At 32.2% G+C, this 19,022-nt stretch overlaps 1 protein-coding gene, 1 long non-coding RNA gene and 1 pseudogene across 5 annotated transcripts; all 3 read right to left on the bottom strand.

The window, feature by feature from the left end:
- Positions 1-621: 621 nt before the first annotated feature.
- On the bottom strand, positions 622-1,392 carry LOC104780210 (basic leucine zipper 43 pseudogene; annotated as a pseudogene). The gene has a single exon (XR_015596132.1). The product of XR_015596132.1 is annotated as a basic leucine zipper 43 pseudogene (transcript).
- A 10,780-nt stretch (positions 1,393-12,172) lies between these two features.
- Positions 12,173-13,161, bottom strand: LOC104780209 (putative E3 ubiquitin-protein ligase RHC1A). Its single transcript, XM_010504710.3, has one exon. It carries the CDS (start codon positions 13,129-13,131, stop codon positions 12,550-12,552), a length of 582 nt encoding a protein of 193 aa, XP_010503012.2. The 5' UTR covers positions 13,132-13,161; the 3' UTR covers positions 12,173-12,549.
- Positions 13,162-13,958: 797 nt separating this feature from the next.
- Positions 13,959-15,565, bottom strand: LOC147945618 (uncharacterized). 3 transcript variants are annotated; one of them, XR_015596667.1, is made up of 6 exons: positions 15,375-15,514; positions 15,075-15,200; positions 14,891-14,986; positions 14,658-14,720; positions 14,460-14,563; positions 13,959-14,233 (listed from the first exon to the last, which is right to left on the bottom strand). It is a non-coding gene; the product is annotated as an uncharacterized LOC147945618 (long non-coding RNA). The 3 variants fall into 3 exon arrangements; XR_015596665.1 differs by lacking the exon at positions 14,891-14,986 and having other exon boundaries at positions 15,375-15,565; XR_015596666.1 differs by lacking the exon at positions 14,891-14,986 and having other exon boundaries at positions 15,075-15,194; positions 15,375-15,527.
- Positions 15,566-19,022: the final 3,457 nt, after the last annotated feature.

The following is a 19,022-nucleotide window of genomic DNA, read 5'->3' as shown; positions in this document are numbered from 1 at the left end:
TACCAGCGTTTAGATTTTTGGTTTAAATTATTTTGCTTCCTCTTAAAAGTATTTGTTCATAAATCTGACATAAAAGTATTTTTCTTACTTTAATATTTTTCCCCCCAGCACTCTGCTATATAATTGAATCTATGAAAGAAATCTTTCCAAAAAGTTAAATATATTTTCTTAGGTCGATGCACACAACCATAGATATATACTGTTCTTCGTGGGTCTAGAGACTAACAGTTACAGATAAGGTTGTCCTTGGTCTTTGCCTAATATAATCAAATTTAGAAAGTTTTACATAAGAAATCATCATGAATCCACAAACCATCATCTGTTTTTTTTTTCTTTGTCCAAAAGATATATGATACATTTTAAATGATGTCACCATACATATATTTTAGTGTATGTTTTCTTTGTCCAAAAGATGATAACACTTTAAGTGATATCACCATATATATATGTTAAAATGTAAGTGTAAGTATTACTATTTCCTGGTTTTGTAGTTGGAAATTTGGAAATTGTTGTAATAAGAAACAAAACCCACACCACCTTACTCTGTCCCCATCACCAACATGACTCATGCATGATATGACCAACACCACTTATATTTGTTCTTCATTAACACTAATCTTCTTTTGTTTATGAATTTACTGCATTCTAAACGTCGTCGTTAAGGGCCGTATAATCAAAACCCTTGCAACAGAACTCCGGATATACACATACAAAGATACATAGACCGACTCAAACAATCCATAAATGAATCGTGTGAAAATGCTCTATTCAATGGGGATTATATCGTCCCTGAAGCAAGAGAAAGGGCTTTGAATTTGCATATTACTGATCACTTCCTTAAGCTCAGATGTTTCCTCTTTAAGCTGAGCATTCTCTTGAAGAACCTTGTCGTGAGACTCGGAGAGATTGTTAAGCTTATCAAGCAACTGATGATTCTCGATCCTCAACCACATCACTTGTGACCAAAGCTCGTCAAGGTGTCTCTGCTTCCTCATACGCGATCTCCTTGCGGATTCTCTGTTTGATATCATCCTTCTCTGCTTACGCTCGTTGATTATGTTGTTGTTCGTCTGGTGCTCTTCTGCTTCGTCTGAGGTCGAGTTGTTGCTGCTTAAGCTCATGGATTGTGGATTGTTTGTAGAGTTTTGGAATCCATAGAGGGGGTTCGAGTTTTGACAGTTGGATGGAAATGGCGTAGATATCGGGACACTCGAAGGATAGGGAGATGGTATGGAGGAGTTTAGGTAGTTATGAAGATTAAAAACGTCCGTTTGTGGCTGCATTTTGGAGTTGACTTGGGAAGAAAGTTAGGGCTTTTTAATTACTTGAGGAAAATAAATGTAGGTCAAGAGAAAATATGCAAGTTTTTTTTTTTTTTTTTTGTCAAACAGCTTTATAAGTTCTGATGGAGTTTTTGGTGTGTGAAGAGAGAAGATGGTTTTATAGAGTCAGTGAGAGCAGTGGTCAGGGAATGGAGCCCACTTTCTGCAATTGGGTGAAGCAATAAAAAAGTTTCTAACATGAGAATTGAGTAAATATATTCACCTAGATCATGTCACATTAATCTATCTTATATCCATAATTGTCTTGATTTAAGCCAATTGATTAAAATATGTGACAAACGAAGGCAGGGGTCTAAAGTTAGGTGAATGTTGGATAATTGTACATTGTTTCAAATTCTATTTTATAGTGTAATTCAATGGTGTTTAGAAAGTTGAAGAATATTATTGACCACTGGCCCATGGGCATAAAAAGGGAAAAACGTTTTCCTAATTTTGTTTTACCAAATCAAACTGTGAACCATATTGTACATTTTATTTAAGGGAAAAATGAAACTTACTCCGCAATTTTCATACATTTTTATAACAAATACCCTTTTTTAAGAGACAAATATGGATACAAACAAAGTAATTAAACTTTATGTAACCAAGACAAGGAATACTAACAATATCAAACATATGTAAAATCACTGAAGTTATACATATGTAGTACAATCAGTTGATGATATAACTAGGAAAATCACTCACATTGCAAAACACAACAGTCATCAATTTATGCAGATGTGGCTTCCTCCTCGATATATATATATATACACGACAGCTAATTAAAGATTTCACGAACTTACATGATATATATATGTGCGTGCTCCTTATTATACATATCTTGTAGTTATTCGACCACTTACCCGCATTAAAGGAAAGGTATCCGAGGCATCTCAGCCGCAATATTTGGCTTATCCTCGACATGTTCATGTATATATGATATAGTATCGACATCAATCTTCTCCAATGAAATTCTATATCCAAACAGATACATCATAAATGTATAAGCAGGTGCATGAGGGGAGTAGTGGATAATCATTTAAAAAAAAAAATTGAATTGCTTTTTCTTATTACATTACTTTTTTGTATTTTACATTTTGTCTTAAATGTATAATGAATATCAGACCACCGGGTGGTGCTGATGTGAGGAGTCATATGTCTTTCAGATCCCATTCTTTCTTTGCGTCAATAAAGAAACCTGTCTATTCTACCCATTTAGAAAATTTTAACCCAATTGTTTTCTTTTCAATCATAAAAAATTAAAACCAGATTTATTTTTGTTTTATAAAAGATAAAGCAAGCGCTTATTTACAAAAAAAAGAAAAATGCATTTTGACTATACAAATTGTATATAGTTAAACTCTAGGGATTTTTATATACAAGTAAAATTATTATTGACGTGCAAAATTCAACATAATTAAAGTTTTGTTTTGTTACTAGTAGAAACCAAGCTAAATTTTATGGTATACTAATGTGATGGTTTAGTTTTGGATCTTACCTGAAAATGTTTATTGATTGAAAATTTTGAAAAGATAAATTCTTTTGATATTGAGAGCTGGCCGAAATAAAAGATAGATTGAGACTTGACGGTAATATATATAGTTGTGGCTGTAAAAATAAGATTTTTTTGAATAAAGGCTGTAAAAATAAGATTACTAAATTATTTCATTCTTAATGAAATTACGTGTTATACTTTCTACCTTGGTGGATAAAGATAAATGTTTATGTACATGAACTTTATTAGCGCATTATACGTACCGTAAAAATGATAATAACAAAATCAAATCACTATCTTTTTAATTAAGAACAATTCAAAATTTACAGTGTCTTGACTCTTGACTTCGCAATGTTTACGTGCCCAGTTAGATCTATTTTTAGATGAGCCTGATGAAGTCCTCTCGATGTCTCTCTCTCTCTCTGTTTTGAATAGACTACATAGTCAAAGATATCATGAGACAAGGCAGGACTCCATTAGACTATTATTAGAAATTAAATTTATGAAGATGATATGACTAAATAATTCTATGTAAGAGTGTTTACACATAAATGCCCAAGTGTGTAGGGAACACATGAACAGTTGAACACCTAGTATTGGGGATTTTTGTCTTAATGTGCTTTTGTTAAATATATACAAATGCATGTGCATAACACAGGCTCCGACCCTACTTTATTTTTCGTTTTAATTTAAATACAGTTACTATATCTTCTTTTAGTTTTCCATAATTTAGTAATATGGCAATGTTCTTTTATTAAACCCTGCGACAGCGGTAGCGACAGAGTTAAACAACATGTCACAAAGAGTAAAAATAAATGAGTCGTAACAACATCATACGAGTCGCTGAAATTAACAGCAACACTTCAGTTATCATCTCCATTAATTTTCTGCGACAATTCTCTTCTCATTACTGTGTTTTCCTTTCTCTCCCAAAACTGTTTTTCTTCTATTTTGTCGATGTTGCAGCGTTTGGTAAAAAAACATGTCCAATAGCTAATTTTTTTATATACTAGTCACACAATATTATATAGCATCTCCAGTGAGAACTTTTTAATTTTCCATAATTTTGTAACATTTTTTATGTTAAAGAAAAAACATAACGACTTGGGATATTTGTCAACTATAGTGTTGGTGTTAGAACTCAAAGATGGATATTGGATAAATAAATTTCACTATAATATTTTGGATGAATATTAAATAGTACATAACGCAAGTTAATTCTATTGATATGAAAAGAATATTGGGATAGAACAAGTTCATACTGGAATTTGGGATATTAAAACATATAATCTAAAAGTTTATTTTATTCATATCATGCAAGAAGTATACGATTGAATCGACCAATTAATAGAGCATTGAAGACATGGTTATAAAAAAAATTATAAAATAAAAATGAAAAATATATAATAAAAGATCATTCTGAATTACTCTAAAATTAGTTTTCTACACTCTCTATCCTAGTTTTTTAAATATTGATTTTTTTTTTTTTTTTTTTAATCTTCTCCCTATTTTGCCAACTTTTACGTCCTTTTTACGTTATATTCTCGTTTGTAAAAGGTTTTGGTGCGATATCTCTGATCGGCTAGACTTACAAATCAGTTTCTACATATACAAATATGAGTTGTTTTTGGGAAAAGACTTTAAAAAAATAACTATAATATTGAGTGTAATTTTCAAATTTCTTTAAAAATTTAGTATATTCTTAAAATTGTCCCAAAAAAAATCTTAACTCCAATGAACAAAAAATGGTAGGCGATGGAACTCCCATACAAACCAGCGAGCATATCATCCTTGGCGAGATCTTGAAAGATTAATTGGATAATGGTTGACTTAGGCCACACGATAAAAAGTCAAACCTTGAACAAAACAACTAAAACTAAAAATCTCTTCAGGTTTATGGTACAACTTGAAAATGCTCATTCTGTAATTAAGAATCAGTCACATATTTGGAGTTTAGTGGTAATATCAAAATCAATACTATAACATTGCCCATTTTTGTGGAACGATTAGAAATATATCATGGTAAACTGAAATGGACCCTAGATTATACATGCTTATAAGTAAAATTACTCTCTCACAGTGGCCAACAATGAGCTCGAGATCACCTATTGAGGGTCATAATATATATTTAACACTTCCACCAATCTCACTCTTATATATCGGTTTGATATAAAGATTCTAAACGTCCGAATGAAACCTAAATGCATAACAAAAAATCTGGAATGTAAGGATTTGTAAGTCGAGTTTGCTTATGGTTATAAATGATCGAAGTGATAAATCTTAGAATTACGAAATTGATATTCTCCAAAAAATCAAATAAATACAAATATGCAAGCTATGACATTGAATCATTGATCGTACACTCAACGATAAGCGCAGCACCAGAAATAGATCTTGTGATTGCTGACACAAGAAGGAGTGAAGGACACATTTCTGACCTAAAGTAACAAACGTTCGTATAATAACTGAAAAACTTCAATTACCAATCACTTTAAAAGAAAAAAAGAAACATGTGATATAATATAACCTGTGGACTGTGGTATCTTTTATTTAGTTGGGTAAGGGGTAGCATTCGAAATCAAAGTCAGTGATTAATTTACATAATAATACACCAGTTATGCCCTTCAATGTCAATTTGTCCTTAGGCAAAATGTAAGGTGAATTTGGGAATATTAATGTCACGACAAAGAACATATCCCTAAAATAACGGCTCTAGTTTTTGCACGGAAAGAGTACTTCGATTTAACTTGTCTTCCAATAACAAATGTAGCACTAACAAAGTCAAGCCAAGCCAAAGGAATCTTTAATATAAAACATAATAATAATCTTTCAGATATTTTCTAAATTTTTTGAAAAATTAGCTTTTTGTATGATGGGTATAATAAGAAATGATTAGCACCTCTGAACATAAATTTGTAGTTGATAAGATATATACCTTTTTTTTTTTTTTTTGTCAAACGATGATTCTATTCATTCAGATAGAAAACATACAAGGAAAGGGATATATTATTCCAGAGTTTAAACGATTACAAGGAAAGACTTTCCCCAAAGCCATAGGCAAGAACAAACATAAAGAAATCATCGAGCAAGATTCCATGAGAGCTATGACACAAGCGCTAAGAAGCAATTGGAGACATGTGGGATCATGGTTGCAGGATTGGACATCATCGAGGATCTCGAGGGATGACAAGTAGGTCACGGTCAAAGGACACAGTGTCGTTGGTAGCATAATCAAAGCCAAGGAGCTAACTGAAGTGAGGAGCACTAGCAGACGCAGAGCCAAGGTAAGGATTTGGGGGTCAAAGACCCGGAGGGTGATGAAGTTGCTGGTGAATATTTGCTCAACAAGGTGGTACCTGAAGTATGTAGCTAGGATCGTCGAGGGGTGGTTGTTGGTAGAGAAAAATCTAAGACCATAACCACAACCTCGACAATTTGAATTCAGGTCTAGTATGCCATGAAACTTCAGGAACTTAGGAGCACTAGATTTCAAGGTTGAAGCTAATACCAGGATTCGCAGAGCATAAGTGTGGAATCGTAACATAACAAGTGGATCCTCTCTACCATGAAAATGGTGATCAAGAATTCCACACAAATTTTGTAGTCGGTAAGACATTAGCGAAGAAAAATCAGACCTGAGCTTTGAAGGAGAGGTTAGTTGCAAGGCAATGAGAACAAATGAGTTTACCAATGAAGCTAATAGTAGGTGCACATAAGAAATGTAATGTTGTAGCAGCTCAGGTGGGTCCTCTCTGCCATGAAAATGGTGATCAAGGAATCCACACAGGGTTTGTGTTCGACAAAACACGGGAACAAGGACAAATGGCCTGAGCTTCAGAAGAGGGTGTGAATGCCGGGAATTAAGACATACATGGTAATTCAAGATTTGAGGACCAACAGACAATGTCGTCAGTTGAGCAGTCGCCATAATTCTAACATATTCTTTGTACATCCAAGACACACTAGCTAAGTGGACCCTCTGATGCAGTCTTCGAACATCGAGGATAGCCAAACAAACTAATAACAGTCTATAGGATAACATAGAGCTATATAGAAAGAACCTGGGCTTTTGGGGGTTGGGCAAGACCATTTGGGGTGCCAACTTACCGAGTTTGGTCCACAATTCATCCGCAGAGATCCGGTGGTGGTGGATGTCCAAGGGAGTTGTATCGCGCAGCGGTTAACCGGAGGGGAGAAGACGATCTGCTCCTCTCGTGGTAGTGGCGATGGGTCTGCGAAGCTCTCAAGGTGACATGTCTGTGAGACAGGAGTCCAATATCGGGGGCAAGTCGCAGCTCTGGAAGATTCTCCGCCAAACATTAATTCCGACGTATTCTGGGGAGGTTCAGATGATGTTGCGGGAAGGGGTTCTTCAGAGGCATAGCACACTCCGGATCGAGAAATTGGGAGATGTAGGGACTTTGAAAACATCGACGGTAGGACTGGGCGAGAGTAGTTGAGGATGGGGTTCGCCGGACTCTACATCCTTTGGTATGAGAGCAAGGTCAAGTCTTCTTCGTCTGGATCTGGGGTGATGGTCGGAGATTGAAAGGGATTCAAAAGGGAAAAATAAAAGGGGAAAAAGAATTAAAAAAGGAAGCGAAAGAGCACAGGAAGCAGCAAAGTAGCGTAGAGGGTGAGAGAACCCAACACCGGCGAGACGGAGCCCTACCAGCGTTGGAGAGTGATGGTGGTCGCGGCATCTCGAAAATAGTGTCTGCGAAAGAATTATTAGGGTGAACTCACAAGTTGTTGGCTTATATATAAATTTGATAAGATATATACTTTATATAAAAAACTTTAATGTTAAAAACTAACTGCTCAAATATATTCATATTTTAAAAATTAAAATTTCCTTATTTTATTATATTTTTTATTTTTTGATAATATGTAAATAATTAAATAAGGACATATTAATCATTACATAATTCTTTAAATGTGTATGTAACATACTAACCTGATAAAGATCTAATTTTACTAGATATATGAGATTAATTATAAAAGAGCTGTAGACATGAATAAATAAATAACTGGAATTTTTTTCTGAAAAGAGGAATAATAATTACTGATTATTTTTTACGATAATAAATGGTTTAGAAAAGTCAAGAAATAAAACCATTGGAAATAATGAAATAATAGAAACTCAATTTTTCTTGGCTAATTATAGAATCAAGCTATTACAATGGGTCCAAACAAAATCAACATATTCATTAGTACATATCGACAGTTTAATCAAATTTTGACACATGTAATGAGGCCACTTATTTTTATGTTTGTCATAGCTTATTTGTGTCAGACAACTACTGGTTATTATTTTATTTCTTTCACATTTGTTCACCTAATTTGTTAATTGTTTTATCACTTGTACAATATGTCACATTGTGTGCTTGAGATAATTAAAATTTCTCTTAATCAAAGATAGTTATATTGAGGATTTGAGATTTTTCTCTTTTTTTTTTGAACTAAAACTTGCTTTTATTCTATTAAGATAGAAACCAAATATAAAATTAGAAGAAATCTGAGATCCCAAAGTTTAAAAGACAACAAAAAAACGTCTAATTGGTCCTCTATTGACTCGTTCTTCAAAGAATTTTCAATAATCTTTTATTTCACATGTACCAAAAAACTTCATAGTTTTTGGCTCTCAAATAATTTTTATCGATTAACTTTATCTATCTTTTATCTATTTTATGTTGGATTTCAGATTTTTTAACTCTAAAATTTTATTAATAAAAATCAATTATTACATTAATATCTATTATTATTTAAAATTAAGTAACTTGTGAGTGAATCATGTTTTCATATAAAAAGACCATTTATCCCCTGCAGTTTTTAAGCACAACACATTATCTACCGGTAATCAAAACTTGCAACAAAACTATAAATTTCGGTATAAAAGCGTTAAAAGGATAGATGAACCTTTAATTAAGCCGGATATAAACATACAAAGATATTCAACCTGTTTGTTATCTAATCGCTGCAATAGCAACGGCGACAGAAAAAAAAAAGACGTCAACAAAGACAAAAGTCAAGGTGATCTGAAAAAATACAGTCGCTAGTGATGGAATTTCTGTCGCTAGTTCCGATGAAACTGCCGCTGTTATTTATAGCGACTGATAAACTACGCTAAAACTAGTCACTGCGACTAATTAAACTGAAGAGGGATCTAAATTTTTCTCTCTTATATTCTTCTACCTTTTTTGTTTTGATCGCTGTCGCAGCGATAAGGTGCCAGACAAAGCCATTATTTTCCGCGATTCTAATCAATGTAGATAATTTTTTTTTTAATAGTTTTCATGTACATTTTGTGGAAAAACTCCCAACGGTGATAAGAAGAAGAAAAAATTAAAGCTTTTGTCTACAATGCCTACATAGCTCTGAAATTGTTTTCTTGTTTCAAAAAAATCTTTTTGGGTTTCATTATTAGTTTGGAATTTGTTTTTTTTATCCCAAATAATTTAAGAACAAGTACGTCATATATATCAAATCACATAATTATTTATTTATAAAAGTTCAAATAAGTCACCAAGATATCCTTCAAAGCCACATAAATCCTACTACATCTAAAATTCATCAGATGAGTCAAAATCTTTGATCAAATACAACTTCTAGTTATCATATATGCTTTAGTTAAAACTTAAAAGGTACTCTTTTGTCTACATTGTATGACTAAAGTAGTATATCATCAAATCATAAATGGTCCATTTCAAATTTATAGATTATAAAAACTAAACTTAATTACCAATATAAAGCTGATAATTATACCATAACTGATATGGAGCCAATACAAGAGAGGAAATTGAACGTATTTCTATTCCAAAGATCTGAACTCTGAAGTTCTAAAGATCCAAAACACTAAAAGCTTGGGTTTGATTAAAATGTACGTGAAAGTAACATCGTAATCTTGAGTCTATATGCTCAATTGGTAAAGACTCTCTCGCTAGCAAAGTCTAGAGGTCGCCGGTTCGAGAGACGGCGCTTAAAAGAGGACCATATAAAATGTTCTGGTCCCTGGTCTGAAAGAATGTACGGACCTAGGCCTGGAACCTCTTAGTAATTCAAAAAAAATCTTGAGTCTATATGACGTAAATCAATCTTATAATAAAAGATAATATATGCTCTTAGATATTGTACCCTCAAGAATAGACACAATCTGAACATCTTGTCACTTTCTAGCATTTATCTCCCTAACACAATGTCTATTTTTCTTCCTTATATCGCACGATTTTTCTAGACACTAGATACTAAGACCATCATTATCCCAGCAAGGCTTTTCATTTCTCAAAATAATATATTTTAATTATTTCTTTTATTATTATTATTTATTTAAATAAAAAAATCTGAAAAAAATAATATTAACCTATTAAAAACTGCTACATGTCATGGTTGTCAAGAGAATCGGTTCCTCCGATTCTGTATGAAGAAGCTTGCTCACCCTTTACCTTCTTTTACTATTACTTTATTATTACTTTTTAATTTTTAATTAAGAATACTTCTAAGAGAAACTACCAGTAATCATGCTCTAATGATCCCTGATAATGCACATACTAATTAGTTCAAAATGTTATTTATAAGTTCACACGTTATGTTATTACATGATAATAAAAATATAAAATTTTGCATACTCCTTACCTTAATTTTTTTTGTATATGTAACACATTAGTTCCACCTAAAATCGCATTATATATAAAAGAATTGTAAAGTTTCTTATAGTATAGGCTGGATGTGAGATAAAATAATATTTATAACTAATAAATCTTAACTTTATTTACAATTCCAAAACATATAAAATAAATCTACTCTGATTTTTTCATCAAATAAAGTTTTTTTGTTGCATTTATTACATTTTTATCATAGTATATTTTAAAAACAATTTTCATAATAACAGAGAATATATAAAATAACTTTTCATTTCAATATATAGAAGACATAAAAAAATAACGATGTTAAATGTAAGTAAAAAAGGTAAAATGAAAAGCATGCAATAAAAAAGCTTTCTCTTATAAATCAACTTTCGAATTGATTATTCCGTGCATTATCATCTGTCATTACTTAATCATGGTGATATTTAAATGTTGGTAATGCCAGTTAGGGTGATAAAATGTTTTTGCGACTTCAAAATTCTTCGTAGTAAATAATTACTAGAGCTGCATACAAACAAAACCAAAAACAAAATGAATTGGATTTAATACAACATGTGAAGGGAGCAGAATCATTTAAAGTATGATTTTGGGCGGATAATGCCAAATTATATAGGGTGGGTGGCTAGGGAGAGGCACATCCAGAACCCTACATCAAAAGAAAGCAAATACAATTGATTTAATTTTTGTTGCCATTTGTTTGATATTATTTTATATATTGGTCAAACACCTAAATTTTTCGTTAAAATGTTAAATTTATTTTGTCAACAAAAAATGTGTTTTGTTTTGGTCAAAAAGTGTTTTGGTGAAAACAAAAAATGTGTTTAATACAATGAGTTTGTGAATGCTAGAACCAGCATTAATTGGAGAAGATCTCCAAGGTTTAGAGTGGTTGAAGACGAAAGAGAGCTAATGCGGTCTTTGATGCCAAAGAGCTAATTAGTACTCCTTCTGTTTTACAAAAAGTTCCATTTTGATACAATTCACATAAATTAAGAAAAATTTGAATTATACATGTTTGTGTTTATTTAATATGTGGTTAATAATCTAAATTCAATAAAAAATAACTTTAAGTTTAGAAGTAAAAAAAAATAGCATTAAAATACTCATTAGAAATATAAAATGACACTTTTTGTGAAACAAAAAAAAATATCTGAAATGACACTTTTTATGAAATAGAAAAAGTATTATTTTTGTTAATAATTTATTTAAATATATATAACTCCGGATAAATATACAACGAGAGTAAACTAGTGACTAGTGACTACGAGTCTACGACATACTCAGCTAAAAGCAAGCATGAAACAATAATGGACCTTTGATCTAGCCTTGTATGGACCGAATAGTGACTAGTGAGTTGAAAGCCCAACACAACCAATCTCTTCAAACTGTATACAGAAACTTCCGCCCTATCCAAAATTTTGTTATTGGTTGAGTTGTGATCTAATTTTTGACACTTTGTTGAACACAGAAACATAAGTTACATAGTGTAAAACCACTGTAACAGCCGTCCGTGTTAAGCCCACCTTTTTCTATTACAAAACACAGACCTGTAAGCTTAAATTTTAAAACGGTTTCTCGGGTAATCCCTAGATAAATTACTCAAAGAGAGCTCATTTAAAGAGTGTAACTTAGATATATACTCAGCTAAAGCAAGCACTAAGAGAATTCTGTTACCTGGTTAGCTCGTTTCCCAAATACAAAGCACAAAAGGATTCAGTAAATTATTTTTCCAATTCATCTTGAAAAGAGTAGAAATCATAACATATAAGTTCCGAACTAATTCACAAAAACTAGACTATACTTGTCAAGCAACCTACGGTCATCTTCGACAAAACACAACTTAATTAGTTTATAGCAATGATATTTAAGGGATGCAATCATACCGCCACTAATGCACTAGGATCCCATCAGAACTCCGCAGTGACGCAACATTTATACTTGGATACGTGACCTCCCCGGAGATTTGTGTTGCATCCCTTTCAAAGATTTTTCGGGAAAGAAAAACAATAATTATATTTTACCAAAAAATAAAACTCTCAGGCACCCGAATGGAGATGGTACGGTGCGGTCTGAATTAGTACAAACAATCTCAACCGTCTTTAGGTAATTCCACATTATGACGACAAAGCGGACAAGTGTTCCGATTACTCAACCAATTTGTGATACAGTCTTTATGGTAATAATGCTGACAAGGAAGCTCAGAGAGTCTCACATTAGCAGCAAACTCCTCTCTACATATGGCGCAAACCACTAAACCTCTCTCCATCATTTCTTCCGCTGTAAACTCCACCACCGGAAGTTCCTCTGCCGCATTCAATCCCCGTGTGGTAGATGATGAATTGCCGAGAACTAGACCAAAGATCTCATCGTAAGAACCAAACGTGTTGATCCCATGGCTGCTCCGTGAATCTAAGTAGTGGAGGTAACGGAGGTATTCGTCGTCTATGAAAGTAGTGTTTGCTTCGAAATCTTCTTCGGTAGGAATCGGATCGTTTTCGATTAAAGGAAGATGAAACTCCTCTGCCATTTTTTGTTGGTTTTTTTTTTTTTTGGAATTTTCGAGGTGTAGATGATGATGATAGTATAAAAGAATGTAAAGATTGGGTTTTTTGAGTGTGAGTGAATGTTTCGGTTCATATGATCCATGAGTGAGGACAAGATTTGTACACATGTCTTGCAAGTGAGTCTCATTTGTGGCCACGCCATATAACTATTACACCGACATATCAATAAATAATGTTTACTGTGGGAAAAAAAATCAAGATTTAATAAATTAAATAAACAAAATCCGTTTAGTGATAACGGTAATGAACAAATATGGTACAGAACTGTAGAATATTTATTTAAAAAAATAAGAGATGTAGAATATAATATTTTTTTGAGTGTGAGTGAATATATATATATATACAAATAAACTGCGTTATGTTTCCCCGGTTACGAACTATTTGGAGAGATCAGATACAATTTTTACAGAAAAAAAAAAAACTTATTAAGTATATTGATCGTCAAGTTTGCAATAGATTTTTAAAAACGAGAATAGGATTTGCCAAGTTCGAAGCTGGACTCAACTTTTGGTTTATTATACATCACGAGAAACCCTGTTTAACATCCCTAATAGTTGGGACTCGTTATTCACAAGCAGAGTGTGTCTTTTACATCACGACCACAAAAAACGATTTTTTTAAGAAAAATTCTAATTCTAGTTTCTTTTTTTTTCATTTAGTGGGTCAGTTCCTAAAGCCAAGAAGGTCTAAGGGCATCTCCTTTGGTGGTGTGTTAACTAAGTTGTTTAAAAAAAAAAATATTGTAAATTTTGAATAAAAGTGAAGTTAACATCTTCTTAAGCAACTTAATAATTTTATGGGTCCATTGGTAGTATCTAAAATTAGGGTCCTTTTAAGTTAAAATTTTAATGTTAGAAATTATTATAATAGAATGAATTTTGTTTAAGCTTTTGATATCAGAACTTCAAATTTTTCCTCATGCATGGACCCAATATACTGCACAATCAAAAAGTTTGATTTCTGTGAGATAAAATGAACATTTGAGAACTAGTAAGCTCCTAACTCAAACAACACGAACTACACTCTTCTTAAATATATAATATGAAACTAAAAAAAGAAGATAACAGTATCAGATATGAGTATATGAGAAACTGGGCACAAACATATGTGATATATATAGAAACCTGAAAATTTATATGAACTTTTTTTTAGGGTACTTCATCACTAGATCCCGTTGGTGCTTTCTTGACTTCAGAGCTTGGAGGATCACTGCAAAGCAAAAGAAATACTAAGATAACACAAAATAATATTAAATTTTGCGGAAAGCAGCTATTTAGAGACACTAAAACCATATTGATACGACCCAAATTCTTTCTTGACGATAATCATTATGCTTCAACTAGTTGTTTCTGTTAGTCTTTAGATTGCTAGACTACCATACAAATGAACACAACTGTAACAATATAATCTAGAGCTATTAAACATGACATCTTACCTGTTAATGATATAATCAAGCAAAAGAGGGTATATGCCATTGCTAACAACTAGCTGAACAGGGGAAGCATCGTTTGTATTGCGATTCTCCAAGAGGCAAAGGACCTTAAGAAAAACCGAAACAAGACCTCAACATTAGCAAACGCTACAAACGAAACCCATTGAGAAGGCATAAACCAATGCTTATATAGACACTTACAGTTTTGCAAGCCAGAGATTTCACTACTGCAGAATCCGCCTTGAGACCAACTTGCAGAACAGGCTTAAAAAAAAAGACCAAACAATTAAATCAGACTACAACAAATATAGCAATTAGCTCAAACCTATTTTCATCCTGATAATTATAAACACAAATAACAGGAACACAAATCTAAAAATAGAAATCAGTGAGTCTTATCATATACTGAGGAATGAGTGAAGCGCCATACTTACCTACCTTACACAAGTCGTAACACCTTTAACATGGCTACTCAGAACAAAAACAAATTCCTCACAAGCTTTCCTTTTTTTTTTTTTTTATGCAGAGCTCTACTTCAATTAAACAAATTCGAAACTAAAAAAAAAAACCCAGGAAACAAAATAAAAAGAGAGAGAGGAAAAGCTTGAAATAGAGAACCTTGAGAAAGGAGACGATTAACAGCTTCATCAGGATCCATATTGCACTCAACTAGCATCGCATAGATCTCTAACTTTGTTAACATCAATTCCCAATCGTTTTAAGAAGATGATAACCCATCTGAAACTAAAACATTAATACATGAAGTCAAACATTAGCAATTAGCAATTCCCAATCGGCTAAACAACCTAGAACTCTAACTTTGTTAACATCAATTCCCAATTTGTTTAACCCTAATTTCTTATCACATCAAAACCCTAATTCATCATGCTCTACAACTGAAATCAGAGAGATTCTTACCAATATAAACATATTGAACCATCATTTAACATCGACAAGAGAGACGAAGAGAGGAAGTTGGGGAAAAGAGCAAGAGTAGGGAAAAAAAAAATAACTTATTTTTCTCTCATCCAATCAGAAGGTGACACGCACAAGGTTCTTAATGGTTCTAAAACTCTTTCTCCTTCTGTAAGCATTGATTGTTAATAATTAACTAGGTTAGACGGCGGGATAATTTTTATAACTTTTTTTAGATATATTAAATTATTGAAAATATGTTTTTTTAATTGGATTAATTATAAAAACTATAGTTTAAACAACATGAAAATAGAAAAATGCATTAGTAAATATAAATAGAGAAATCTCAAAATTAAATCTAGGATGGTTTATAAATGTTTCATTTAAATCGAGTAAAAATATTATATATAAATATTCTAATTAATCCTAATTTAAATATATTAGTGTACTTTAAATGTGTGGTGTAATTTTTGTAGTTTTTACAAATTTAAGATAACTATTATATACTGTTTTTATATCGATCTTATTTTCGGGTAAATTCAAACTACTGAGTTTGGAAAGATGTACCTGTTAATTTTTTAGTGCCATCATATTTGGATCAATTTTCAATTGCTTCAATCATCTATGGTGTATATATATTTGATCATATCATCACCTGCCGGTTTGGTTTTCATTATTCTTTTTATATTATATTTCTTATATACTTTTTATTTCATAAATTAATATATGTTGTTTAGAATCAAGTATCATAATTAATCAAATTTTTGATAATTTTGTTTGCTATTATTATTTTCATCATAATATGATACTTGAGGTTTTGATTTCATTAATTAAGTTTTTGAATATATTTTATTTAATATATAAGTATAATTTGTACAAATTTAAAATGTTGTATGATTTATAATTTTTTATTTGCTCGGATTTTAGTAGTTTTCCCAAAGTTATTTTCATGAAAATTTAATTTAAAAAAAAACGAAAACTTAGCTATAGAAATTAAGAAAAAAAATATAAAAAACAATTCTCATGATTAGAATGACCAACTAAATCCACAACAGTTGTCTAATGCAATATTATGCAAGTTAAGCAATAATTAGGAACAAAACTGATACCAAACTTACTCTAAGCACACTAAGATTATCTCCACCAAAAAAAGTACACTAAGATTATGAGATTAGCTCTAATAGGAAAAAAATAAATCAAAATAAAATTAAAAAAAAAAACAAATTAAGAAAACAAATTTTGTATTCTTTTATTTAAAGAAAGTTATATATTGGTTTGATTTTGATTTTATAATTAAAACGAGGTTATATATCGGTTTGGGTTTATAAATGAGAATTAGGGTTTAGATTTTACAATTAAAACGAAATTATATATCGATTTGGGTTTATAAATGAAGTGGTTAGGGTTTAGATTTTACAATTAAAACAAAATTATATGTCGGTTTGGGTTTACAAATGAGATGGTTAGGGTTTAGATTTTACAATTAGAACGAAATTATATGTCGATTTGGGTTTACAAATGAGATGGTTAGGGTTTAGATTTTACAATTAAAACGAAATTATATGTCGGTTTGAGTTTACAAATGAGATTATTAGGGGTTAGATTTTACAATTAGAACAAAAATATATGTCGGTTTGTACAAATGAGATGGTTATGGTTTATATTTTACAATTACAATAAAATTATATATCGGTTTGGGTTTATAAAAGAGCGGTTTAAATTTTTAATTTTAGAATAATAAATACAGATTTTATTTCCTTATATTATGAGGAGGTGAATGAAGAGGTTCACCCCTAGGGGTGAACTCACATACTGTTCATCTCCGCTTATATGTTTGTAATATCTTCGATCATTGTTTTTCATATGTTACTCTCATGATGTTTTTCTGTTCATTAAAGAATAATAATCTGATGATTTCTTTCTTCTGTATTGTGATTGGTTTTTTTACATATGATGATAATTAGAAAATTATTTATTTTCAGGTCAGATGGCTTTCAAAAGAAGATTTTAATTGGTGATGGAAATGATTTGGCTTTTTCATCGAGAGATAAGATTGAAGGCATGCCATATATTAGTCTTTATCTCTTGATTATGTTTACACAGCCTATTAGGGGTGAACCTAAGTATTTTTCAGCCGAGATTACAACATCCTCTCCACTGGTCACTGCACAATAATGACGTTGACTCAATGTCAATGGATAAAATTAGCCGGATTTATAAACCGGAACAAACTCCAAAAAGGTCTCTTCATTCTTTTGTGTTTTTTACAGCAGAAACATAACATAAAAAACCATAGAGAATTCTCTTAGAATCATGTATGATATAGCCGTTACCTTTAAAGTATTTCACCCAAGAGTTCACCGCCTTGGCATAGCCTAACCAGAGGAGATAAAGAAAGTTGATTAACTACTTTCATCTCAATCGTTCAGTGGAAAATGATAATGAGTTATAGAAAACAAAAGTCAAATCTGAATAGGGGTATGTGATAATGAGATTCTCAAACAGCCTCCAAACCAAACTAAAGCAACAAGTTATGGTACTTTCACATGGTGATTAAGTCACCTGCAGCTCAAAGACAGTATCACTGTCAGAACCAATAATAGATTCTATTGAAAGATCAAAACCAAATCACAAATTCAAAAAGATTTCACCTTTCCACTCCTCTTATCATCTTCTTGATTCTCAGCTTCCCTGTCTCTCACTTCAGCATTACAATCAATATCTTCAATAACCAAAATCGAACGGTTCGTCGTTGATAACAAAACCCTCTTCAGCTCACCATTGTCATAAATACTACTAAGCTCAAGATCAAACACATCGAACTTCAAGTAATTAGCCATTGCAGCAATCAAGCTTGATTTACCCGTTCATGGAGGACCGTACAACAAGTAACCTCGTTTCCAAGCTTTACCAACTCTCTTGTAAGACTCTCTCCTCTTCAAGAACCTCTCTAGATCATCAATGATCTTCTTCTTCGCATCCGGATCCATCGCCAACGTATCAAACGTCGCTGGATGCTCGAGATTGATACATCCCCAGTTCCCACCAGCCATACCATCATCATCATCCTTGGCGTACACATCTCTGCTATAAAGCTTCACCACTCTCATGTTCCTCTTAATCTCCTCTTGGATCAGATAAGAGTCCATGACTTTGTCTCTAAGCTTCTTCTCGAACGTGAGCTCGTATAAACGTTTCACTTTATCACCTTTCTCGTTCTATGATTGAACATAGCTCCATGTCACCTCGGAACTCTCGAAAGTATCGAGGATCTCTTCGCCTTTCTCGATGGAGATCGTGAAATGTTTCTGCTTAGGGATCTTTCTCGATGGAGATCGTGAAATGTTCCAAAAAACTCTGACAAATCACTATGAGTCGATTGACCCAGTGGGAGCAGCTGCAGATTTACAAAGAAGATTTATTGATTGAGTAAACGCGCAGTCGGACCATCGTATAAACGGCGAGGAATAAATCGAGCCGTTTCTCTCTTTTGTTTTGTCCATCTAGGAGTAAAAAAACTGATGTGATTAATTGTTATAATTTGATTGAATATTCATTTTAACTAATTTATCAGTCTCTGTTTCAATACAAAAGCTGATGTGTCATGCTCTGGAGAGAAACACCTTCTTCTTTTATTGTATTGATATTTTG

The sequence above is a fragment of the Camelina sativa genome, chromosome 4, assembly GCF_030686135.1.
Source record: "Camelina sativa cultivar CO46 ecotype springtype chromosome 4, ASM3068613v1".
Lineage (NCBI taxonomy): Eukaryota > Viridiplantae > Streptophyta > Magnoliopsida > Brassicales > Brassicaceae > Camelina > Camelina sativa.
This window is presented reverse-complemented; position numbering and strand designations above follow the sequence as displayed.

Coding starts and splice junctions, on each gene's coding strand:
- LOC104780209 (XM_010504710.3), bottom strand. CDS start 13,131: ATGTGTACAAATCTTGTCCTCACTCATGGATCATATGAACCGAAACAT.